General features: G+C 53.7%; 1 protein-coding gene across 1 annotated transcript in view; it reads right to left on the bottom strand.

The window, feature by feature from the left end:
* The window catches only part of SMG6 (SMG6 nonsense mediated mRNA decay factor), a 105,738-nt gene that overhangs the window by 55,923 nt on the left and 23,332 nt on the right, over positions 1–26,483 (bottom strand). Inside the window, 1 exon segment of the mRNA XM_032129869.1 lies at positions 22,886–23,031. Within this exon segment, the coding sequence (XP_031985760.1) occupies positions 22,886–23,031 (146 nt within the window).

The following is a 26,483-nucleotide window of genomic DNA, read 5'->3' as shown; positions in this document are numbered from 1 at the left end:
CTCTAACAGAAACATCAGCACCAGCATGGAGGTGTTGGGAGCTGAACTGCCCAGATGTGGCAGAGCAGGGATTTTGAGCAAAGGGCAAGAGGATTAGAGCAAGACACTGACACCCCATTTAAGCTGTGGCTAGCAAAACACCTGAGGTGCACAGAACAAACAGTGGGGTTTTAAGGACAGATCATTTCAGAGCAGTGGGGTGGGAGGTTAAAAACAACCAAAAAAAGACTAGAACGCACCAAGAAAACACATGAAAAATAAGGAGGAACATCTGTAGGCTTGATTGACAGTTCTTACAGCTGTCAATGAGTTCAGCACCCAGCGTGGAGACCACTGAGGGCACCAAAAGCACCTGGTACCTGAATGAGGGTGCTCTGCTCCCGGAGCCAGGGCTGAGCCGGTGCCACAGAGCAATGGTAGGAAGTGCCGTACTGCAGGGGCTGTCAGCTTTTGGAAGAAACATAAAACTAAAGATGTGACCACTCTGGGACAGTAAATCTCTTTCATGAAGCCTTTCCCACAATTAAGAGTGTTAGTCCCAGGGCTCTGGCCACAGTCCAGTCCAAGAAATTACACTTGTCTTCCCCGCGCTCCCTCCTCCCGCACTCGGGCGAGATGCTGCACTGTCTTCACTTCTTGTCCTAAATGGACACATAACAAGACCACGGTGGTCCAGCTGCCACACCTGAGTCTGACAAGTCCCCTGGGCGGTGAAAATCTTCAGGCATTTCAACAAGGACCCCCACACTTTGAGTGGGCAACCCCCACGACTCCAGGCACTCAAGTGCTCAAGCCAGACTCACAGTGACCCCCAAACTGAGCTGGTGCAAAAGCTGCATCCTGATCCCCCCCAAAACAGGCAAAGCTTAAAGGTGTTTGTGATGGCAAAGGTGATGAGCATCCCATATTTCAGGGTGTATTTCAGAGACTGGCTGCAAAAGCCAGACCAATGTTCTGTGGTGGCTGTGGCCAGGCTTGGTCCCAGCCCTTCCCACTGCCACCAGCAGGCTAAAAGTTCCCCACACAACATTTAACAACCAAAATACAGGAAAAAGTTTCTTGCACTTGAGCTGTGGCAGGTACAGCTGTCCATCAAACATCCTGTGTTGCTGCAGACACAAACCATGTGCCCACCAGGTCATAAAGGCACGGTGCTCTGATGTACCCCAATGATACTCAGTGCCCTGGCACAGCCTGCAAAGCTGCCCACTGTGCAGGTAAGAGCAGCAGGACACCCACATTTAAGGGCTGTTGTGACACAGTTCCAGCTCAGCTACCATGGGTGTTGTCAGCTCATCATTAAACTCATAAAATGCACAAACCTCTCCCAGTCCTCAAAGTTCATTCACCGGATGAGCTCATCGGCCTCATTCCCAGGAGGCTCCCCCAGCAGGGAAGGACAAACATCCAGGTGGGTGCTTGTTCAAGACCCCTGAACATGCACCAGCAAAGGTTCTTAAGAGCTTAATTGTAGGGCAAAAGGGGAAAACACCATAAATCAGGAGAAACTTTCTCTCTGTGCCTTTTCACCACCTTCCTCGGGAAGCTGGGAGCTTTGGCTTGCCCCGAGCTGGGAGACAGTGGCCAGGGCTAACAGAGGCTGTGGGGACAAACCCCAGGTCACCCCCGCCACAGGAGACAAGGTGAGGGTACAATCAAAGGGCAAAGCACTTGGAGTGTTTAAACAGAAACTTGCAGAGTGTTTTGAGTGATGGGCAATAAGGAAACCAACTCTCTGCACCCGCAGCGTGCAGTGTCTGAGCCTACCCTGGCACTAAGAGGAAAATACTTTGCAGAAAATATGCTGAAATGAGGGTTGGAGCAACAAATCTCTGCAGCCCACAGGGCATCATTACTTCTGAGCTGAGCAATGGTCTGTGCTGCTGGTAATGCACATTAAGACACAAACTTATTGGAAAAGAGATGTTTTTGGAGGATGGAGCGACACTTAGGTCATTTCTGTCCCTGCGGTTGCACCGCATTAGTAAAAATGGAGATACCAGCTGCCACAGAGCAGGGAGAGAGATCCTGACTGCCCAAATCAGGGCAAACCTTGTTTCCCCAGATCTGTTTCCCCAGATCCACAGTGGGTGCAGGACAAGCAGAATGACTGTCAGGTCCACAGGCAAACCTGCATCCTATCCCTGCAGGCTGTCACCAAAAGCTCGGTGACAGAGACTTAAAGTGGCATCAGTGGCACCCCAACAGCTAAAGCTGCCACAGATCTACTCCACTTCCTCCCCTGAAACCCCAAATGGGGCTGTAATCAGATAACCCTCCCAATTCACACCCAGCCACGCTGCGCAGCTAGGGCACACTGTGGAGGTGTCAGACAACTGTGGAAAGGAATCACACACAAAAGAAGGTGCCACAAGGTCACAAGCTCTGAGCTGGCTGGAGTTGTGGCTCCTCTGTGCCACCAGCAGCCACGGCAGTGACACTCCACAGGAAATCATCCAGCACCACCAACCACAACACATTCCCTCTCCACCTTTCTCCCCTTGAAACCCGGCAAACGTCCCTGTTAATGCCAGCCCTGGATAAACAGCTCCTGTCACGTCACCTCTCAGCTCTTGCCTGTGCAGCCACCCCTGTGAGCACGATCACGCAGCTCAGCGGGCTCACAAATGTCACCTCTCAGCTGTACCACTGCCTTCAAAGGTGCTGCGTGGTGGGTGGAGAGGCAGGTGGGCAAAGCTGGCACCGCTACCTCAATAACTGCTTGTTAAACCACAACCTAAGGTCAGGAGCCTGCAGCACTCGCAGCCAAGACTGACTCAAAGTAAATTCACACCCTCGTCTGTGTTGCTGTACCAACACACAGCCCGTGGAGCAATGCTGCAGCCACAGCAGGGAGCTGAGCTGGCCTGAAAAGCCTCCTTTTGGGAGCTTCCTTAGGCTGGAGTTGTTTCGTGACCACCTGTAGCCCCACATCAACATCAGCAAAACTCAGGTCCGTGGAATGCTGCATGGGGCTAGAAAGGAGCAGCCAGAGCATTTTAAAGCAGAAGTGTCATCAAACACTTTGAAATGACTGATTTGCACTGCCCCACACTTCATAGGCTGAATTTGCCTCAAAGATCTGTCTTTCTGCACCAGAAAAATAAGTGAGAGCCCTGCAGACCCCTGCAAGCCCCTGTGAAGGTCAGGGCCCTGGAGGTCAGACTGGCAGCAGGACATGAGCTGTGACAGTTCTGAGCACCCTGCTGGACACTTGCCACTTGTCAGCCCCTTTTTCCAGCTGGCTCACACTTTGCTGAAGTTTCCATGCTGGGTGCCTGCCTTAGCCTGAATTCTCCTGGAAATTTTCAGCCAAAACAGCTTGGCCACTTGTGAGAATGAGGCTAGGAAACAAGATAGTGGCTTACCCCTGTTTGTAAAAAACCACTTACAACCTTTTCCTTGAGCTAATCTAGCAACTGCAAATCCTGGAACAAGGATCTGAGATTTTGCTGCAGAATAACCTTTTTAACAGAGAGTTTTCCTGCCCTACTAGAAATCTGTCAATTCCTGGCCAAGCTATAAACATCTGAAAGACAGCAGTTTTTCCACATTCAACAGGAATCCGTTTCAACAGTTAAAACCTGCTAAGATTTCACCTCCCTGAGCATGCTCCATCTTCCTACCTCCCTTCACCTAACCTGTGTTACAGGCAGCAGAGCTCCCATGCAGCACGTGGGGACCTCTGTAAAAATGTCCTTGTCCGACTGACTGCTGCTTGCTGCGAGCTGGAGTTTGGACCCAGGCTCCTCCAACTGTGCCCAGGCTATCTGCTCTGAAGCAGAGCCCAAAGGCCAGAGAGGGAGAGGGATGGGATGGAAAAAATGGGAGCTGATGAGCATCAGGCTGCGAGCATAGAGCAAAAGCAACTGGGAACCAGGGACGGGCGGTTTTTCTGAAGATCAAGAAAAGTGGCTGAGCTGCAGAGGAGTCCTCCTGTTTCTTTACACTTAGGAAAGAGGGTTTTTTTTCCAGCTGAGGACTGGGCTGCACAGAGAGCGCTGTTTTCCTATCAGGAGGCAGTTTCCTGCAGGGATTGCAGAGAGCTGGGTGGATCAGCAGCTGCAGCGCCCTCTGCAAGCACCTACCTGGGCTCTGCTCCCACCCAGCCTGCAGCAGAGCCCGACCCAGGACTTCTGCAGCCATCAATCTACCTGTCGCACAGGGGAGAGGGTGAGAGACGGAGAGAAAGGGGACTTTTGTAGCGGGGAGAAATTTGTGTTTCTCTGAGAACGTTATATTCATGGAAAACATAAACCAACTGTCGTCAAAGTCGTCTGAGCTCAGGAAATGGAGCGGCCGGGAGAAGGCTGCCATGTGGCCGGATGTTATGTATTTCTAATTAGTGCTATACATCTTTCAGCAGCGAGTGTCCTTTTGCTGGGAAACACAACGCGCTGCCCTTGTTATTGTAACTGTCAGAGAGTGCTTAAACAGATAATCTCCAGGAAAAGTGATAAACACATCCCCTCTCCCACTAGGGTGTGCAAAACAGCAGTGCCAAACCTTTATTAGGGCAACACAACCAGCCACGGGAAATGGGAATGGGAAAAGAGCAAGGGGCAGCCGCCTACGAGGAGAGGGATTTGCTGGAGGAAGCTTCTCGTGGCAGCTCGAGTGCCATGTGCTGAAGGAAATCCTGTGAGGGACAATCGGGGCACAGCGAGCACAGAACACGTGGGCTGCTCACAGGGATGGGGCAGGGGCTGGGAGTGAGGGCTCCCAGCTGTTCTGCTCCGAGAGTGCCCCCAGCTTAGGTGGAAAGGAGCCACAGCAACCCCTCAGCTCACAAGCAAGCAGAGGACATGCTCCTCCATCCATCCATCCCAGCTAACAAAACACAAGGAATGCTGAACCTTCCACAGTTAAAACAATCCCAGCCAACAAGTCTCAAAGGAGACCAGATTCCTTTGACTCAAGCAACCAGACTGCTCCAGCCAAGGGTCAGGAGGGCTCCAGGGGGACAATTTCCATGCTGGCCTCTCTGTCCTCACCTGAGCAGTGGCCCCATGCCGGGAAGCACAGAGCAGTGCTGGCAGCAGGTGATCCCAGTGCTGGCAGAGCAGCAGGGATGTGCTTTGCTCCCAGGGAACAACAGCTGAATCCACCTTTCCTGGTGACAGGCTGAAGGACTGTATGGGAAGGCACTCAAAAGAACGAACAGTTCTATGGACACAATCCCAAGGATGACATAACGGGCTGGCCAGGGGACACAGGAGCTGCAGGAGCTCGGTGAGCGCAGGGCTGGGGGCGAAGGCACCCGGCTGATGTGTCAGCACATCAAGTGTGGAGGCACAGACAACTGATTCACCAGCTGGCTGCTGCCCTGAGGGGAAAAGACCTGGGCTGGTCACCTCGGAGCTGACACCACCTGAAGGCAATTCCTTTGCTCCCTCAGCCCTCAGACACAGCTTTCCCAGTGAGTCACTCCCCGCCAGACGCAGCCCTGGCAGGGCTACAGGGCAGCCCCCCGGGGTGGGGCTGTCTGCAGGAAATGGGTGAGGAGAGCCCTGCTGCCGGCCCTGCCTGGTGGAGACCGCACACAACCACGGGAATATAAAGCAGCAAAGCCAGGGGGACGCTCAGAGCTGTGGGGCATTTCCCCGACACCCCCTCGCAGGGAACCTGTGACTCACTGGCACTCCCAGCTCTGGGAACTGGCGAGTCACAAACGCACTCATCTGCCCCCGAGAGAGCCTGGGAACCTGGAGGCACTGCTCAGCCCTGGCTAATACCCTGGGAACCACGGGCAGCTTTCCTGGAAGGATGCTCCCTGACTCTGAGCAAACAGGATGGCAGTCCCAGTCCACCCAGCACTGTGGCCGAGCTGAACATCCCCACCTGCAGCACACAGCGCTGAACCCCTTCCAAAGCAACCTTTGGATTTTAGTAATAACCTGGATGCCCCCAATCCACCTCCCTGTACTGATGGCAGGAAGGTCCTGGGAGGGTCCCAGTCACAGCAGCAGCAGCAGCACCGGGGAACTCGCTGCACGTGTTCCCAGAGCAGCTGGGGCCGCCCAGGAGCCGGCAGCTCCCTCTGCAACCCTGACTTGTCCGAGGGAGGGAAGGAGGGAGGCCTAGGAGGTGAGGAATGCCGGGGGCCTGGGGAGGATGGAGCAGCTCTCCCTGTGGAAGCCATTAGATATTCAACACTTCATTTGTTTCCAGCCGTCCTGGACTGCAGTGCTGGGCTCTAGGACGGGAGGCTCTTCTCTGACGTAACCAGGAAGCAGCTGCAAAATTAAGGAATCCCTCATGACATCATAAAAAGGGTCGATGGTTTACAGGGGAAGGTATAAAAATTAATGACATATTCCCACCCGAAGCAGCGAGCCTGCCCAGGAGCCACAGGGGAAGCCATGCTCTGCCCGACGTGAAGGGGCTGCCTGCCCCAGACAGCTCAGTGATGCCAGCTCCCTTTGGCTGCTCCAGGAGCTTGTCTCTGGCTCTGATTGTCCCTAAGCCCAGGCAGGGCTGGATCCTTGCACCTGGGGTGCGATAACCAGCTCAGTATATCCTTCCTGACCCTGATGAACAAAGCTTTAGGGAATGACTTTAGGGACAGCTTTCTTGTGTACTCGGGGCTGGCCAGGAGTCAGCAACAAAAAACATCATTGTGAAGTGACTATTAATAATAATAACTTAATAAGAAGTTGTTAATTTCCACGGGGAAAGCAGACACGTGCACAGAGTGTCCCCAACAGCCCAATTTCTGCAGGTCTGGAAGACCAACAGGACCTGCAAGAGGAGGCAATGGCAGTGGCACAAAGTCCCTCCCCACCACACAACCCGGGCTAGGTCAGAAAGAATGACATTAGCCTTGAGGACAAGCACAAAGCCATTTCCACTTGAAAAGGGAAAAGGATAGTGGTTTAAAATTAACGACAGCCTTTTCCAGGAAATATCAGTGGAAAGAAGCAGCCATTTTTAGAAATGTTATTCTCAGAAATTTCCTGAAAAGACCCATCAGTCAAAACACAGATTGAAGCCATTTCCACTTGCACTAAGCAGCACTTCGCAGCTCTCCCTACACGCTTGGGGTGCTTGACCCAGCCGGCAAGGCCAGCATCCTGCTCTGCCCCCCTGACCCCGCTGAGGCTGTGGGAGTCAGTCTGGGATGTGGAACAGCCCATACAGAGTCAGAAACACTCCCCCTGCCTGGGGAGGCACATACATCCCAGTTGTCACTAGTCACATTTGCACTGAGACATGCCACTCCCTGGCCATCACAGCTGGGGAAAAGGCACCCCCAGGCTCCATCCATGGTGGCAAACCTGGAGGATTGCCAGAGAAACTCTCATTTCTCAGCACTGCCCTCACCGGAGCTGCTCCGAGCGCAGGAGCTGACGCTGGCACTCGTGACACAGGCACAGCAAAGTCTTCACTGCAGATCCCCAGAGCCACAGGTTCTGCTGCCAACAACTGACAGCATCGTGAATTTGACCCGTCTGGCAGCTGAAAGGCTGGCAAATCCAAATGGATGTAACTCCTGGCTGGCTCATAAGGAAGCGTGGCCCTTCAAGCTGGCACGCTGGCTCATCAGCATATCTATAGCTCCAGACCAGCCTGGCACCAGCTGTCTCTTCCTGTGGAGGGAATATTTGCCATAAAAAGCACAAGCAGGATGGGACTGAAGATGCTGCAAAGGCAAAAAGGCCCGAAGGCGAGCAGGGCATTCAGATGAAACTGGGAATGCTGCATGAAAGAAGAAAAGTCATGGATGACAGAAATGGAAAAGGGTTTTAGGGGCACTGCAATGATGCAGAATGATAAAAGATAACCCCTAATGCCTATCCTCTGTCTACGAGGATCTGTCAGCCCTCTTTGAAGATGCCAGAGCTATGAACCTCACCAAAAGAGACAGTGAGGAGCTGGGGAGCCCGGCTGGGTTACACAGCAGCATGGCAAGAGCTACCAGCATCCCCCGAGGAGCTTCGTGTGCCCAGCCCTAACTGTGTCGGATGTTATTTACAACGGGGAGGAGGTGTGAACAGGGCTCCCCAAGAGATTTCCTCCAGCCCCGAGGGAAGTTTTACCAGGACAAACAACAGCAGCAAATAATGGGCAGCATTTTGCACCTCCCCAAACCCTTGCTGGGGGTGGGCACGTCCTTGGCAGCAAAATGTGAGCAGACAGCCTGGAACTGGATTCTTTGGGTGCAAACCCGGGTGAGCACTTTGAGCCTGCAGTAAAAGCTCATGAGAGCAAATGCGAGCAGACAGGAGCATTCAGAGAAAGGAGCCTTTGATGGGGCAGGAACAGCAAAGTGTGGAGCTTCCGTTCCAGCACATTCCCTGCCTCCTTTGCTGCTCATCTTCTTACGGCTTCCTGAGGGCTCAGTGTGTCGGTTTGCAAAGAAAATGCCAAAACATGAAGTGAAATCCGTGCTCTTGGGAAGGAGGAAATCCCAGGGTCTTCATCAAATGCTTGCAAGCCTGAACTGCCTCCCCACCTCCCACTCCAGCCCTGCTTGGTCCCTCCAGCCTCCCTGACTGGTGGCAGTGGCACCCCCAGTCCAAGGACACCCCACCAAGAGGGGCACAGCCCAGCCACTCTGCCTGCAGTGATGCTTACCTAACACTTTCCATTAGAAGACCTTGGTTTCAGTTCCTAAGAACTTTGCCAAACTTTAACCATTTAGGCTGCAATCCTTCATGCCAAAAGCTTTCCTCGAGCTAAATTTATTGGGAAAATTTCAACTACAAAGGTTCAGCCATTTGCCAGAATGAGGTTAGGGAAAATATATTGTTCTTCTCAAGTTAAAAATTTTTTGACTGTTTCAGCAAAATCCCTAGCACCTTCACACTTGGAGCAGGAACCAGAAGTTTGGCAGGGGACAGCAGAGGGGTCTGGGTGTGCCTTCTGCCACCTCCATCCTGCTTTGCCAAGGTGGGGGCCTACAGAAATCCAGGTGCTCACTCTCAGACAGCTCTTTCATGCCACTCCAACCAAAGCAGCAGCTGGTTCATTTGCTTGGAAGAATAAAGCCAGGTGAGGCACTGGAGAGGGAAAGGCAGGTGGAAAAGGGGGCTGAAGCAGCACAAGTGAGGCACAGCATAGCAGCCCCTTCTCCAGCCCCCTCACTGCTCTGCTGGCACCGTCAATGGCTGCTCTTCCCAGAGGATCCCAGCCCCACACATCCAGCATTCCTTGCATGGCAGAGGCTCGTGTGGTGCATCCAGATTTACGTGCCAGCCGAGGATCCCAGATGAGGTCAGCCTGGTTCCATGGGGGAGCTCGCTTTTCTGAAAACTATGGAAATTACGCACGCAAAAAACTCTCAGGACCCCAGACTTGGAGGCATCTCTGCAGCTTCAAGTCAACTCCATCACACTTACTCACCATAAAGCCGTCCTAACGACACATTGCTTTTTCTGCCCTCAAGGTACCGTTTTCAGTCAACACAGAAAATTAACAGGCAGCAGAGACCCTCCTGCAGAGTGTTCTGATGTGCTGAAATGTGCACGTGTTCAGTGAGGCTGAGGGCTGCAGGAGCAGGTCATGGTTTGGGGGATTAAGATGGAGAACTTGATTCCATTCTTTGCCTTGGTCCTGAACTTTCAGGGGGATCCAGAAGTCCCCTTAATTCCTCCCAACACATGTGGTCAGCTATTTTTGTGTCCCTCACTTGTTGGCTGGCTGGTGACACGGAAGGGATGGAATTTGCAGACACCGGGCAACTCTGCTTTGAGTAGGATCAAAGGCAACTCCCAAAGGATTTTTTTAGGAGAACTCCAACTCCTGCAGCTCAAGGTGGGCAGTCAAGGGACTAGGAAATCCTTTAAGCTCAGTTCCCCATCAGTACTTGTTAGAGGTACCAGGAAAAAAGGCACCCAAACCCAAAATGCTTTGAGCACAAACCAGTGAGTTTACACTATCCAATTATTTGGACCTGAATCTTGTAGCTCTTCCTACACTCCATGTGGCACCGAGCACAGCGATAACACTCAATCAGTGACTTCTCTGGAAAACTCCCATGAGAACGGAAAGGAATTTTACAACTAAAAGGACAACAGGAAAATTGAGCCTGGGATCTCTCTGCCATATCATCACCTTGTCTATCACAGGAGGTTTTATCTGCCTTACACCACACCTCAAGTGCCACTGGGCACAGCCTTCGAGGCTCGCTCTGCTTGGGAACAACCCCTCAAAATGCTCCTTGTGAGGATACAGCCAGATTCACCCACCAGACCTCTCGTGGTGAATGGGGGCTGTGGTCTTCTGTGGAAATCTGGCAAGAATTCAGCTCCGAGTGGTGCCACGCAAAGGGAGGTTCTCAGGTGTCGAGCGAGCGATTCCCTGCGGGAAGGGCCGTGACCACAGGCACAAACCAACAGCACGCAGAGAAACCATTCCAGGAAGTTTAACATCCGAGCCCCCCTGTTAGAAAATACGATCTCAGTGCTCCAACAACTCACATGGAGCCGGAGCCTCGGGTCCCAACGCACGTGAGGGCTCGCACTGGCGATGGAGCCCCCGCCACGGCACTCAGGAACTAAAGAGCCTGAACCCTCCACATTCATTAACAAGCGTAAGACATCACACTTTTATGCCAAATTCCTCTTTTCCCCCGTGATTTGAGATAGGATTGGCACGACCACGATATTCCCTGCAGCTACCGTTGCTGCAGCATTCCCAGCACGGCCATACAGAGGGAGAGGCTGTGCTGGTGGGTGGTGGGCTCACCCTGGGGTGCCCCAGCACCCCTTTTGTTTGCTGCTGTGTCTCCTGGCAGGAGGACATGAGGGAGCTGCGAGCTCCAGCGCCGTTTCCTGCAGAGATTTGAAAACCTGTTGCAGTTCCAAAGCGAGCTTCGATTTCACTGTGACCAGCAGCTCGGAGACTCATAGTTACTATACAGCCGAATAAAATATTTTTTCATAAATTTAACGCCAGCATGTCTGTGTTTGGAAACTTTGAAAATCCATGTTGTATGGTTTACTGCACTGGAAAAGGTGCCAACAGAGTTTCAAAGGAAGGGAAGTGTATAACTGTTTCCTTTCAAATGCATTTTCCAATGGGATCCATTGAGGGAAAAGGCTGGAACTAACTAAAACATTATTAAAAACTGTTATGAAAAGAGACAGAGAGATGGAAAAAGATAGACAAAAACTCCAATACACAGCCGAAAGGGAGGGAGGGAGACAGGCGGCAAGAAAGGGGATATGGGCAGAAAGACACTTTGGGTGGGGAAAATGGGGCGAGACGGGGAGTTTTAACTGGCAGTCGCCCTTCGTGGTTTCATAGTGTTGCAGATCAATTGATCAGGATTTCAAGTGCTGCTGGCCCGGTGGCACAAGGCGAACCACAGAGTTGGCTGCAAGCGCAGCCCTTGCGAACTGCTGACCTTCAGTTTTCAAACCAAAAATATTCCTTGGGAAACGGTTACACCAGGTCCCAGCCCCGAGGCTGCCAAGCAAAAAGCAAGCACTACGGACCTGAAGGAACGCCCCGAGTAACTTACACCAAAGCAACAACCAGGGCTAGTAGCCTGAAGTAACTCCCTGGTGTGATTCAACCGGCAGTAACCGCGCGTGACATGTGTGCAGAGGGGCTTGACTCTTCCGTCCTCCCGGAGCGGGGAGTTCTCCAATCACCCTCCGTCGGGATGAGCGTCGGCCCTCAAGCCGCTCCCGCTCCGTTGGCCACGCTCAAGCTACTCCAACCAAGCCTATAAATACCAAAGCCATCGGGTCCATATAGTGCAGTCGCAGCCTGATTCCAAAACCACCGCTCCGGCTCCAGGCGCAGCCCTGGGTTTGCTGCCCCGCGAGCGAAGGGGGAGCCAAAAGGGGCTGAGAACACACGTTTTGTCAAGGACTTCAGTGCCCTGGCCATCAGGAGGCTGCCAGGGTCGGGGCTGGATCTCTGTTGTTCTGCCAGGCTTCAAAGAGCCAGGCCGGGGGTGGGCAGAGCTCGTGGTGCGCCTGCAGAGCTCCAGGCCTGTGGTTCCACGGGGTGTAGTAACCCTGGGCTGTAGCACACATGTCGAGGGATGAGGGGAAAAAAATAAACAGACAGACAAAAGAATGAGGATGCCCTGCCAATTCCAATTGTGCAGCTTTTATTTTAAATGCTTATCAAGCTGAGAAAGAGCAGAGTTCTTGGAAAACAAGGTTTCCTTTCTTCCCATGCCAGTGTCAAACACCCTCAAGGACGGGTACAGCACAGGCGCTCGCTGCCGGCCGCCCTCTCCGCAGCCGCCATCCCATCCCGTCCCGCCCGCCTCGGGAAGGGTTTCCAGCTCACAGCCCTGGTGTTTCTGGTAAAAAGATCTCTCTGTGATTTTTTTTTTAAATATATATATATATATATATAATTTTTTTTTATTAATCTCCAATCTGGCTGGGTTCAAATTATGGCCAATTACCCACCAACACTTCTCGCTAATAAAATAAATTTTTACGGGCCCTAATTACTGCTTTCGCTGAACTGCTCTACAGGAAGCAGAGAGGCTGTGGCTCTCCAGACGGCAGCAGACAGGAAAGCTACGAGGAACCCGCGAGTGAACGGAGAGCGGCTCGGAGGAGACGGAGGGGGAGCGCGGCGCGCCGCGTGTGCCATGCGCACGGCGCCGGCCCGGCCGTCAGGTCCCCGTCAGCCGCTGCACCCACGGCCTGTGACGCAAGGCTGCTGCTGGGGACAGGAGTGACGGCCGCAGCGCCACGCCGGGATCCGCGGACGCGAGCCGGAGGGGAAACTGTGTTTGGAAAGGGCTGCGTCCATCACACGTGACGGAGAGGCAGAGCCGCCTCCCATCGCGCCCCGGGCAGCGGCCGCGGCACACGGGACCCCCGCAACCAGCGCGGAGGGGAGGCGGCTTCGCAGCCTGGCGCCCACCTTTGGTTCTCTCTGTTGCAATCGCAGTTAATTGAAGGAGACACAAATAGCAGAGAGGTAGAAAATCCCTCTGAGAACGCGAAGCATCCAGCCTGCTCCCAGCTACACACAAACACACACGCTCCTGCCGGGCCAGCGCAGCGCGGCCCCAAAGCGGTTCCCAAGCGTGACACATGAGCAGAACCCGCGGGGTGACTGCAGCCCACAGCCCGTCCTGCCTGAACTCCGCTGCTCCGGGGGAAGCAGAGCCGCTGTTCTCCGTCAGGGAACACTCCTCCGTGGCAGGAAAGCCGTGGCAAAACCACCGGCTGCTGGAGCCCTTCGGAGCGCGGCTGCCACGCAGGTATCCCGGCTCAGCTGGGGAAACGCGGCTCTGCGAGATTGATTAATTTTTTTTTTTTTTCCCCTTTCTTAACCAGGATTACACTAATTTCCAAGGCCTAATGGAATCCAGCTGCGATGGGGAGGCAATGCTGCAGTTGTACAAAGACCTTTACACATTGGTGCAAACTTGTACAATGCTCAGCACACATACACACACACACACACAAAGCCCTATAAAAAGGATGCACTGCAGCGGGATATTTTTAGTCTTGACAATACAGCCCTAAAAATACAACTTTGCTAATACATCACTACAGAAATATTCCCAGTGTCCATTCAGGAACGGTTTAAAACATTTATTTTTGTTTCCTTTTGCAATGGTCAGAGAGGAGGGAGAAAATAGAAACTCATTGATAAGAGGAAACAAGAGAGACATGAAAAATTGAAAACTACCTAAAAGCTCATGGAGAGGTTTATTTTATTAGTTCTTAATAAATATCTTGCAGATTTCCTCAGGAAATACACCAGATCACATGTAAAATAGTTTGGTACTGATGTCAACTGTGTCAGCATATGAAATCTATTAGGGTGAAGCCACAGCAGGGTGATCAGCGTGCTGAAAAACTGCACGGCACTGAGGCGAGGGGGGGTGGGGGGAATCTCACGGCCCTTCCAAATTCTTCGAGAGGTAAAAAAGTCAGCCAAGACGCAGAGAGAGAGAAAAAAAGATCCCACATCCTGCTTTGCGCTGCCAGCAATGTGAAGTGCCCAGAGATTAATTCTATGTCTGGCCTGGAAATGTGACTTTAAAGCATTGGAGGGAGCGGGGAGGAGGAGGAGGAGAGAGGAACGAGAAGGCCAGGAGAACTGGGACTGGCACCGTGCCACCGACCCCCCTCCCGTCCTTCCCGAGCCGTGTTTCAACGTAGACAGCAGTAAACCCCAGCAGACGGCAGCTCCCGGGGCTGCCAGGGCCTCGCACCAGCTGGGGCGCGTCTCCCGCTCCCCGTGCAGATGGGCCTGGGAGCATCACTTCCGCTGCGCCTGCTTTTATAAAGCCACCCGGGCCCATGTGGCCGCCTTTGGCCGCTCTCCGCCACGGCCCCGCGCTCGCTTGGGGCCCCCCGGGCAGGACGAGCTCCGATCCCAGCACCAGGCACGAGGGTTGTCAGCCCTTGGCTCCTCAGGCTGAAGGGTTTATGCTGTTCCCAACCCGCCTTTGGCAGCCGGAGCCTCCTTCTCCATCCCCGTGCCATTACCCGGAGAGCAGGCGCTGCTTACGCAAGACGCTCCTGCTCCGCTCCCGGGGCCGGTGGAGAAGCACCGGGAGTTCACTGAGCCAGGGTCAAGGGGCCAGATGATCCCAGGAGGGATGGGAGAAGCTCCACAGCCAAACCCATCCCCATAGTGTATCTCCTTCCCATCCCACAGCGACACACTCCTGTCTGCTTCTCTGGAGTGGGACCTGAGAGCCTCAGGGGCAGACAAATCACTTGTGCCCTCTGTGTGTCACCTAGGAGCCAGCTCTAAGGCCACCACAGCCATCACCAGCCACACCGACCAGCATTAAAAATGACCGTTCCATTAGAGAAAGGCCATGTGCCTTCAGGGCTGTCACTCAGCCAGGGTTAAACTGTCCTGTTCAGTGAAGGTGGAGTGAGCATCACACAGCCAGGGTGACAGCTGAAGGTCACACCTTCCTCCTGACTGTCACTTAGCTCAGGCAGAGCCTGCTCTGTGCTGCCAAGAACCTGCTGCACGGCACAGGCAGCCTAATTAGGGAAAATAAAAGATCTCCACACCTAAACCTGTGGGGGGTCACCTCCTCATTCCAGACCACTCAAGAGTAGAAACACAGCCCTGGCTATGCTGCCGCTCCTGATCTCAACATTACGGCAAGAAGAGATCCCAAGGAGCCCCCCCAGCACCAGGCACAGGATTCCCAGAGGGGTTGCAGCCTGTGAAAAGAGGAAGGCAGGACGGAGCTGGCAGGGGATGAGCCCGTGGGGCAGCCTCTGGGAAGGAACTACCCTCACCGAGCTGGCAGGCAGCACCCAAACCTGCACAGGGCACGGGGTGGGCAGCCCTCCCTGCCTACACCTGGCGGGTTATAAAACAGCCCCGCAAGCTCAATCAGGAGTTTTACAACTTCACAAAGCAGCATAATTAGCCTAATTATACAGTGTTCTCTCAGAGAATTAAACAGAAATACAGTAATTGACTTGGTGCTGCTTAAAAGCATGAGGAAATCAAAGGTGCAAGGCACATTAAAGAATCAGAAATATCTCTTCAAAAGCGAGAGGATTTCCTGTCACGCTGCAAACATCTAAAGCTTCACCAAAGCTGCTGCACCTGGTGCACCTCACTCTGACTCCCTGGCACCCCTCTTTCTCCACCACCAAAGCTGGGGAGATGCAGAGACCCAGGACAGCAGCCTCAGCACCTCCTTTCTTGTTTTACAGCTGGACAGACGGACACAGCGTGCCACTGCTCCATTTCCTGCCTTTCATTTTACACAGCGACGCTGCTTCTTCGTCCAAACAGTGGGTTGGATTCAGTGTTTGCAGAGCTGGCCGTGCCTTGGAACCACAGCAAAGCCTCTCCAACCTCACCTCACCTGTCACTGGCTCTGTCCTGATTTGCTGCTTGGGCTGCTGAAGCTTGGCTCTGAAGCAGACTCAGGCTTTGTGTTTACAAATCATTTCCCCTCTATTTGTTGCCCTGAAATGAGATCCCGGTATCACCCCGTGGAACAGCTTCAAGGGCAGATGTAAGGATGTGCTTGTGTGACAGGCAGACCAGGCAGAAGCCCCCAGCAAGCCCATCCAACACTGCTCGATGGGGTATTTGCTGCACTTGAGCTGGAGGGCAGGAGTGGAGAGTCTGACACACCAGCAAACACTCAATTTTGCTGGAAACCTTTCCCTTCCCTGCCACAAAGCCCTGCTCAATCTTTTGCCTCCCAAGCCAATGTCTAGATTTCAGAAACCTGAACTGCCAGTGGAAATTCCCTGCAGCGCGTTGATTATTGCATCTCCTGCTGGCACTTGTGGCAAGGGGAAAAAAAAGTCACATGGCTTTCTGGACACACGTTTCACTGAGGAGTCTTGCATCAGAGGGCAGAAGCCAGCAGCCAGGAAAATAACTCCAATTACGGTAAATAAATCCCCAAATATGTGACAATCTGCCTTTTAAACAGGAACTGAGGGGAATAAGCAAAGGAAGACTTTGGTCTAAACATTGCTGCCACCAGCCTCAAGAGCCCGAGAGCAAGACTCTGAAGAAACGTCTGGGCCAGAATTATTTTACCTGAACTTTACTGATGTGTCTCAAGTCCGAGACAGTTTCCTTCCCTGAAGGGAAAGGCGCCGCCAGTTCCCAGCAACTGTGCCAACCTCCAACACTCCCAGTGGCTCAGAGGAGAAACCCTGGAGGGTCAGCTGCCATCTCTGGACACGTACATGTCCCTTAGGAGGCTCAGCACAGGAAGTTGTGTGGCTCCTGAGATGAGCAATGCAGGAATCCCTCCCTGCACCACTTCAACCCTTCCTCCTGCTCACATATCTCAAGGTCTGGGCTGTGTCTGGACACAGGAAGTAGCAGATATCACTAAACAACAGGTTAAGTGTAAAAGCCCTTTGCCAAGGCAGTGACATCACAGAACCAGCTTGCTCAGGAACCTCAGTGCAAGGCAGGCAGCAAGGGGAAGGATGGACACCAGAATCGCCCAGCCCTCCTCTGGGTTTCCTCTCCTCATTACCACTCAAATGCAAAGCAAATATAAGCAACAATGTGAAAGGAGGGGAAAGATAAATTAAAACATCCAGTTCCTCCGAACTTAAGGCCTTGGGAAGTGTTATATCTTAACACCACCTCGCTAAAGACAGCACTGCCCAGTCTCACAGGGGAAGTCGCGCAGCGACTGCCAGGTGCAGCTGGAGATCTCAGTGCACGCACCTCAGTCCGCAATTGCTGTACAACCACCAAAGCCCCAGCACCCAGAGAAAGCCAGATGTCAAACTGCTCAACTCCAGCCTCCCCGCATCAAGTGGGCTTTGCACTACAAACCAAGTCCCCCAGGCAGGTGGAGGGACCTCAGGCTCTGCTCTCAACGGAGCACAGGGCTGCAGATGCTCAGCATCCCCACAACACAGCCCTGCAATGTGACAGCTTCATCAGCCTCCTGGTTGTTTAGCCCAAAGGTGTCACAGCCCACAGCTGAAGTGTGTATTTACCACACAAATAAGAGAGAAAAGGATTCAGTTCTGGTCCCCAGACAGGGAAAGATTGAGTTGCTTCTGCTGCTATCTACAGCCTGAGGTTTATTAAGCTTTCTTTTGTGCCTAATTTTATAACTCCACCAAACCAAGGCAGCTACCCACAGCACTGCTTTATTTTTAAACTCGGGCAAATGCACTGGACTGTCTTGCATTCGACTCCCTACATCTTTTGTCAGTTCCAACATGCAAGATGTGGTTAGAGCTTCATGAGAAGACATCAAGATGAGGCCGCAGGTGATCAGAAGGTGCTTCCTCTGAGCCTTTTCTGATGCTGCACTCGGCTCTTTGAGCACAGCTGGGTCTGAGCGGCAGAAATGAGCCCGTGGCAATGGTCAGAGCTGAGGCTCTGCTGAGGGCAGACACCACCAGCCTCTGCACCATCTCTGGGGATATTTTAAGGGTTTAGGCTGCAAGCCCGAGCAGCTGTGGTCAGCAAAGCGAGACCCGCTGTGTCCGGCACAGGGCTGTGATCAGGGCGGGATGGCAGCAGAGCAGGCTGCTGGTTACCACAGCACAGCCTCATCTCAGGGCTCTGACCTGTCCTCTCCAGTGAAAAGGGGAAGTCCTGTACCTGCTTAAGCACTGCAGGGGATTTGTACTAACCTACAGATCCTTCCTTGTCTGTATCAAGACTTGGGCAAGATCTGCATCTCAAGCTGGTGTCGGTGTTCAAGGAGCAAGCAGGGCCATGGGCCTTAGCAAATCCTTGCACAGGCTGCAGTCACAGCTGTGGGACAGCAGCTCCTCTCTGAACCAGGGAGAGTCTCTCCAACCCCTGCAGCACTGACCTGCTCGGCACCGGCATGAGGACACTGGTGTGGCAAAAGCCACAGATACTGTTCTGAAGCTGCTGCTGTGAAACCTCCTTTTCTGCACGAGCCTTCGAGGTTTCCCAGCTGACACCACCTTGCACAGAGAACCTGACCCATGTTCCACTCGAGAAGACAGACCCAGGGTCTGCAGAGCAAAGCCCAGCCTGCCCTGCCACACTGGGGGCCTTCTGAGCCCTCCTCACACCCCACATGAGCACAGCCCCACTGTCAGAGCACAAGCAGTAGGTTTTCCTCCTCGCCCACTGACCCTGGCAGAGCAGATGCCCTATGCCCAAACTGTCACTTCCCGCTGGTTTTCCACTTTCCCAATCCTCAGCTAAAGCAACACACTTGGCCAGAACCTCCCTGTGCCTCTGTGCCCTGGCTCTGCTCGGCCCTGGGGGATGCAACTTCATTCCCTCCATGTGCTGAGGATGCACATATGGCAGCTCCCTCCCCTCTCCACTTCCACCTAAGCCCGACCTCCTAACAACCTCCACAAGCGACCGGCCCGAGAGTGCCAGAAGGCATCCAGGTGCTGCAGCCTGATGCTTCACACCCGCAGCCAGGCAAATTTGCTGGGATTTCCGGGAAGTGTCTCTAGGGTGCCCCGTGCTGCTGCACCCCCACTTTGGTGCGCGCTTGTTTGGAATGCGGGGCTGTCGGGGGGGGGTGAAGGGGGGAGAGGGGAAGTTATTCTGGTGGTGGCCTATGAATAACATCCAGTGATTTATAGGAAGTATAATCCAATAATACAGTAAAATAAAACAGTGTGTCTGAGATGGGTTTGATTCCAGGAATTATAAAACAAATTATTAAAGAGAGAGAGAAAGAAAAAAGCCTCAGAGAGGCCAGATCGGAGTAAATTGGGCACAGATGGGCTGGGAGGGGGTTTCTCTCTCTCCACTCACCGAGATGCCCCTGCCGCAAGCACGGCTTCAATTAGTCTTTTCAGAAACCAGAGTTTTATTTCCCCAAATTACAGAATTAAAAAAAAATTAAAATTCTTGGCGTGTTTGTGGTCAGGATAAAGGGATCCAAACTTCTCTGTGAGTTGGTTGTGCAGATGGCTACCAAACTGTTAAACGGGCCACCCCACTACAGTCCCGCCCCAGCCAGAGCCCAGGATGGCCCAAAACAATGGTAGCCTACGTCCCATCCTGGAAAGCTCCAGCAACTGCAAGTCTGTCATACAGAGTGGCCACTCTCTCTGCCTCTCTGCCCTGGGGGGGCACTCCCTGCCCCCTGGGTTTGAGGTCTGCAAGAAGTTTTTTCACACCTGGAGTGCTCCTGACAGGAGGGAGCCGGGTGAGTGGGACCCTCACTGGCTGCACGCCTCCCTGGACAAAGCAGGAACACACTGTTTGATGCTGAACAGCAGGGGATGCACTTCATGTGGGAATTCTTTGGCTTCCTCTGTCAGAGAAAACAACAGATCCAATTCATCTCCCAGGATCTTCCCAGTGCTGCCTGGCTGCACAGGCAGCTGAGACCAGCTCCAGTGTGCCCTGTCCCTGGGGACAACCACAGCTCAGCTGCATGGGCCACGGAGCCCTGCCTGTGCTCACCTGAGCCCTGGCACCCACTGCAGGGTTCAGGTAACCACAGCAGCAACCTGTGTGGGAGGAGGATGTGAAATGCCACGTGCTGCTCACAGCTGACTGGTTTTGAAACCAGTTTAAACACAGCACAAAAAAAGCCACCCTGTCAGAAGAGCACACGGCGACCTTGCGGTTGGTTGGTTTATGAGAGTGGCAGTGGCTGAGAGCAGAGACAGAGAGGACATGTGAGAAATGCCATATGGAGGACACGTGCCAGGACAGGGGCACCCCCGAGGGACCACAGACAACCCACACCACAGCAAAAGCATAGGAATACAAAGCAAAGAGCAGCAGATATAAACCATCATGCACAAGTCCCAACCTCCCGTGCTGCCCATTGCCTCACTGAAGGGCTGGGACAGACTGAGCACAATCCAAAAATGGGAGAAACTGAGGCTGAGATGGGGCAGGATTGCGTTTGGTGTAAGCCTGAGGAAGAGGGAGGACAGGTGTTTAATGCTGCATTTAATTCTTCAAGTTCCCTTTTTCATAATACCTGAATCTGTGCTTAGAAGTTCTTATGCAGGGGTTAAAAATTTCATAGAATTCCCCACATTGTGACTGTTATGCCAGTGATACCACACCATGACTGCCAGCACCACTGGATCTCAGCACCAGGGATTTGCTACACACCACACGTGGAGGAACAAGCACATTTACAAGTTTCTCAGGAATAGCTGGGGCTCCAGAGACCTGGAAACACACAGCAGGGAAGGGAGGGAGCAGCTATCCCTGAAGAGAACACCCCTGGACAGCAGGGAAGAGAGGCTCAGACCTCCCTCCCAGCCCCAAACCCCCGGATCTCCTCCTGCTACTGCAAGCTGAGTGTCAGGCCCGTGTGATGGGAAGGACACAGACACGCTCTGCTCCCAGATTTGCAGGAGGATTTCAGTAGGAGGAGATCTCCGGAGGCTGTTTGGTCCAACTGCAAAGTTAGATCCAGCTCTGTGGTGTGGACACAGCCAAGCTCTGACTACAGCCGGCTCCCCAGCAACGCTTCCTGGCAATTTGGGATGCAGGCAGGGTGGGACTGCTCCCTGTATCCCGCCAGCCTCCCACAGGCCCACAGGGGCGGCTCGGCCCCCTGGCTCCCGCTGCTGCCCCTGCTGCTGCAGCACAGGGAGGTGACTCATGTGCTGGGAAATGGAAACCCGCACCTTCCCGACAGTGTTCCTGCCGCGCGCTCCCGCCAGGCCCCTGCCCACAGCAGCCCACACGCTGGGGAGCGAGCCAGCACCCTTGCTCCGTGCAGGGCACTCCGTAATCATTCCAACATTCCTGCCTTCCTTCTAAACTCCAGGCCCTTTGCTGTTCTGCTTGTGATTTCCATCTGCACCCAGCTCTTCCCAGTATCGCAGCGTCGGCAGCAAGCCCAACCTGTGCTGTGCCAGCACTCGGCGCACGAGCGCTCCGAGACCACCGGGGCATTCGCGCTGACAGCAGGGTTTGCTTTGCCAACAACACTCTCAGCGATATTTCAGGGTCACCAGAGCAAAGAGCCCTCAGGGAAATCCCTGAAGGACCCTTGGCATCAGATGGCAGCCGTGGTGCCATCCGACCTGCAGGCATTCCATGGGCACTGCCACCTGCTCCGCACGCAGCCCGCAGGCCCCGGCATGAATAGGTTTGCTTTCTCCTGAGATCCAAAAGCTGGGAGCAGCTGGCAGCTACCCACACAGGAGGCAGAAACTCTGAGAATACTTATTTTTCATGAGATAAAAAGCACTCCCTCTGTCACTCACACACATCCACAACTCGGCTATGGATGGACGAGCACAGCCCAGCGGTTTGAGAGCTGGGATTGTTTCCAGCTCTGCCAAAGGGGCTTGCCATCCATCCCAGACAAATCTCATCCTCTCCTTCCCACCCGCTCCTGTCTGTGGCACAGACACCACTATTAATTCACCTACCAGGGGTATTATTAACATTAGGAATACAATAATTACCGTCACGCAGAGGCATTTGCTTATAATCGCAAAGTACTTTGCAGCTCAAAGATAAACACGCTGTCGTTAGCTGGCATCTGGCAGGCAGGAGGGCACGGCTGCCTCGCCAGTGGGATTGACAGCTCCCTCCAGGAGAGGAGAGTGCCTGCAAGGCAGGCACAGCACACGGGAGCCACTTCCCAGCCCTCTGGCCGGCAACAGTTTACTCCATCAGCTGACCTTGGCCACTGACCGCTAGCCTGACAAGTGGCCAACTGGCTCACGAGAGAGGGATCTTCCAGCAGCAGCGCTGTGGGGCTCCGCCTGATCGCCCACATGCCGGCTTTAGCTGAAATCCATCAGCTGCAGGCCTTCATCTTTGGGATCTAAATCCCAAGCCATCAGCATGTGAAATGCCGCTTCCTCCCACCCAGGGAGAGCAGCCCCATCCCTGCTCCCAAACACACGGCTCAGGCAGACCTGGGTACTGCTGCTGAGTGTGTGTTGGAGGGGACACAGGGCAAAACACAATCCCTGGAAGCATCATTTTAAACTCAGTGAAGAGACTCTGGTTTGGTGGCATCTCTGCTGCCCAGCACATTAAACTTGTCAATGGTTGAGACCATCTGGGCCGCTGGGTGGATGAAGTGAGAGGAGGACGGTGATTAACACTGGATCTGTGTTGTTCTCTGCCTTAATATGGGGCACAGGCTCCAGCCTGGTGTTTCAGAGAGTGGCACCACATACCCCTGGCACGGACACAGGCAGCCACAGCCAACAGCTGAGGGCTCTGAGACTGTCCCAGCCCTTCTGGTGCAAGCACAGGCACCGAGCAGGGCCCAGCTTAAACACTGGGAAGGCAGAGCCATAAAGCAGCGTCTTCCTTCTGTGCTGATGACTCAGGATCCTGGGGGATGCGATGCCTCCTCACTCCTCAGACACCTCAGCCAGCTCCAAGGCCCAGCCAAGGTCCCTTTGTGTTGACACCCACAGGCATCCAACCACCACTCCCACCTCCCCATCTGGCGTGTCCCCCCCACCCTTCTCCACATGGGGAGCGGCTGATCCCCAGCCAGTTCCCGTCAAGCAGCACGTGGTACCTTTGGGCTGGGAGTTGTACACTGCAAACATGTTGATGGCCACGAGCTGGAGCATGCGGGTGCTTCCGATGGGAGGGGGGCTGTGCTGCAGCAGCACCTGGAACTCCCTCAGGACCTCCTCGGCCACCGCAGGGAAAGTCTCCATCCTGCAGACAGAGAGAGAGGCTGGAGAGAGCAGGCTGTGCCCTGGGATGTGGGGTGGGAAGTGGGCACGGTGCAGCCCATGTCACATCTCCTGGGGAAGGGGGAATCCCTGGGGTGCTGTCTCCCATCCAGGAGCTGTGGGGAATGAAGGTGCAGGCTGCTTCCTTAGAGAGGACAGTGAGGGATTGCTCTGTGACCGACAGGCAGCATTCTTTTGGCACAAAACACGGCCTTTATGAGTCATTTCTGACCAACCATTTTTTTCTACTGACTTCTACCAATCTGGGAGAGGTGCCAAGGGGCCAGCAGCTCACTTGGACCAGGAGCAGCCCGTGGGACTCCCAAGGCTGCAGCAAAACGCACACACTGGTGCCACATTGCGGATGTGGCAATTCCAGTGCATTGAATGCTGGCCAGAGCGTGCTTCCTCCAGAACTCCTCGCTGCAACATCGGATCCCATGGCACCGAGCCCTGTCTCCCCCAGGCTACACACTCTCCAGCACTGTGATTGAGCCCCTAAACTTCATCACTTCGAGCCCCACAGGACAGGGACTCTCTGACTCGTGGAGCTGCTGACAGTGTCAAAGCTGGAGCGGGTCCCCGCAGCCGCAGCGCCGCTGTCGCGCGTCAGGACACAGCAGCCCGCGGCTGCGGGGCCACGGCTGGGGATGGGGTGAGCTTTCAACACCACTCACAAGCGCCCATGGAAATCTGACACCTTTATCCTGCTCTTCATCACTAAGGGAATTAGCTGAGGTCACTTATCAAAGCTGTTGGATCCTCAGCAACCTCCGAGCTGAAGTGGGGGGAAAAATTGAAATGATTGCAAAGTGCACAGTCAAACCCCAAAAATGACTGACATGTGGTTGCCCACAACAGTCCTCACCTGGCATCCCACAAAGACAATTTTATAACCAAGAAGCTGCCCAAAACCTTGGGAACTACTGGGGGGGGGGGGGGGGGGGGGGGGTGGGAATGTGTGGGATCCTCCTGTCCCACTGCCTCTTCTGCAGAGTTTGCTGTATTGATTCTTGTTCCTACACTAGAGAAAGCCACAGCCAGACCCAGCAGACTGAATATCTCCCACGAAGTGTCCACACCAGCTATCAGTGACATTATCAAGTGCCCACATGGGAGTGAGGGAGCCAAAACCCACAGTGGGTGAGGCATCTGGAACCAGGGCAGGCAACCTCGGGGGCCTCCATAAGCAATTTCCTCTATCTTCCCCCAAGAGATTCAGATCTTGTGATATCACCACGGGCTGGATTAATGAGCCACTTCTGGTAACCCACACGGGCAATTCTGCTGGGCTTCCCCAACAGACTTCAGGACGGTGACAGCTTTATTTTTAAAGACACAAATGGCTTTATTCTTAGCCACAGTTCATGGGTGCTTTTCATCACCTGGGTGTGCCTCTACCAGCAGGGCACCCTCTCCCCGGGCACTGTTTGCTGGAGCAGTTCAAAGTCTCTGTTACCTTCCCAAAAACATGGGCTGGAACAAACAGGCCCCTTGTACTTTGTAGCTGTGCGGAACGGAGCAGCTCTGTCAGTACAAATGCACTGCTTTCCCTGCAAAAGGCAACTTCCCAGGATTTGGGGCACAGCCAGAGAATTAGAGCAAACTGATTGCTTCTAAAGACTTCCTAATTTTGAGAAATCTCAGACTACATCCAGTGTATCCAGCAACATCCTCCTAGGGCAGACAGCACTCTGGGGATGGAGGAGCCCTTTGCAGGATGGGTTGTTACTGAGGAGATGAAGATTATTGCCATGGAATAACAACAAGAAGGAGTGAGGGCTTCCTCAGCCCCGCCAGCTGTGCTTTGATACCACAGCACATCTGGAACAGCATGCAGTAAACCCCACTGAGCTCAGAACCAGCAGGTCAGGAGCCGGGCGGAAGCTTTTAATAAATTGCTTACCTGTGGTTTTAGGAGCAAGAGTCCAATTAGGACAACATCATCTTTTCCATATTTTTTCCAGATAAATCACTCAAGATCCTGCCCAAAGAGGACTTGGCTACCCCTCACCTTTTACCTATTTTAAGCACGGAAGCTGTTTAGCAGGGCTGGACGATTTTCTCTTCCTGTGTCATGGTATTACTTTCTAGTTCCCTTCTAAGTACTTCAGGGCATATTGTACCATTAAACATACTTGGGTTTTCTAAATGACTGTCCTGGGAAGCAACTGCCTCAAACGCTGCATCTTAATTTCACAAAAGTCTCAGGAGCCAAATGTGCAACTGATCTCTGCTACATCCCCATTAATCCCCTGCTGGCATCCGTTCAACCGGAGCTCGACTGCGAGCGCGGCCCCACAGCGCCAGGGACCAGCAGCTCCCCGGATGTTCTGCCCTCCAGCACAGACCCTGCACTTCCAGAACCTTCTGTGGACTCTTCAAGTTCTCCTCCTCTTTTCCTGCAGGCAGCAGGACACCCAGCTCTGCCTCCTCGCTGCAGGCCAGCCTGGTGCCCGTGAGTGGATAATCAGTGCCTTGTGACTCAGGGAGAGATCAGCAGTGACCCTCAGACACTTGGATCTCCAACAAATCACCAGCCTCTGCTTCCATTTTTTTAATGAAGGGTCCAAAGTGCCCCCCCTGAGTGGTCAGCCCTGTAAGCACTGGACACAGCAAGTGCTGAGTGCTGCTGTGTGGCAGGATCTGAGCTGTTCCCAGTACTGCTGTTGCTTCTGTGCTCCAGGAGGGAAAGGGAACAAAGAATTATAGATCCGAGTCAAAAAACCCAACAGCAGGGACAAGCTGTCACTTTGCATCCACACTCCCTTTACCTACATGGCCTGGAAAAGGCCTTTCAGCCCTGTGACTTGTAGCCAGCAGTCCTGCAGGAGAATGAAGGAGCCAACAGAGCTCAGGAGACTCTGGCTGGTTCCGAGGCACTGGCAGCTCAAGCAGAGACCCACATGGGGTCTCTCCTCAGCAGCTGCTCCCACACAGCGAGGGCCGGTCCGGACCTGGAGCAGAGGCAGCGCCATGGGAAGCCCATCAGCTGCGAGGCTGAGCTCTGCCCTCGGGGTCATAGGGATGTCCCCCAGGCTGGGATCTCAGCCCAGGCTGGGATCAGGCTTGCTTTGCTTCAAGGGTAGCTGTTCAGTTACTTGAAACCCATTTCTGACAGCCACTGCCAAGGGCACTTTGTACAAACCAGTTCCCACAGCCAGGGCAGCTCTCAGCTACGGGGTTTTCACCGAAGTGGCAGCAAAGAGATGAAGGGCAAGGCTTGTTTTGACACACTCTGGATGGCAGCTTTCAGCCACCATGTGGATCTGCCTCGATGGCTTTGTGTTCCTCACAGGCAACAGCCACTGAGAGCTCCAGGAGGCAGCTTTGCACTGGGTGAGGGCAATGGAAGAGAGGGGGTTAAACCCAGAAATTCAAGGGAAGGGAGCACAGTTAGGTGATGGGAGAGAGAGAAAACAGCCTCTAGTCCCT

Source organism: Corvus moneduloides, chromosome 20 (assembly GCF_009650955.1).
Source record: "Corvus moneduloides isolate bCorMon1 chromosome 20, bCorMon1.pri, whole genome shotgun sequence".
In the NCBI taxonomy this organism is placed as follows: domain Eukaryota; kingdom Metazoa; phylum Chordata; class Aves; order Passeriformes; family Corvidae; genus Corvus; species Corvus moneduloides.
The sequence above is the reverse complement of the archived record's forward strand: the minus strand, read 5'-3'. Positions and strand labels throughout refer to the sequence as shown.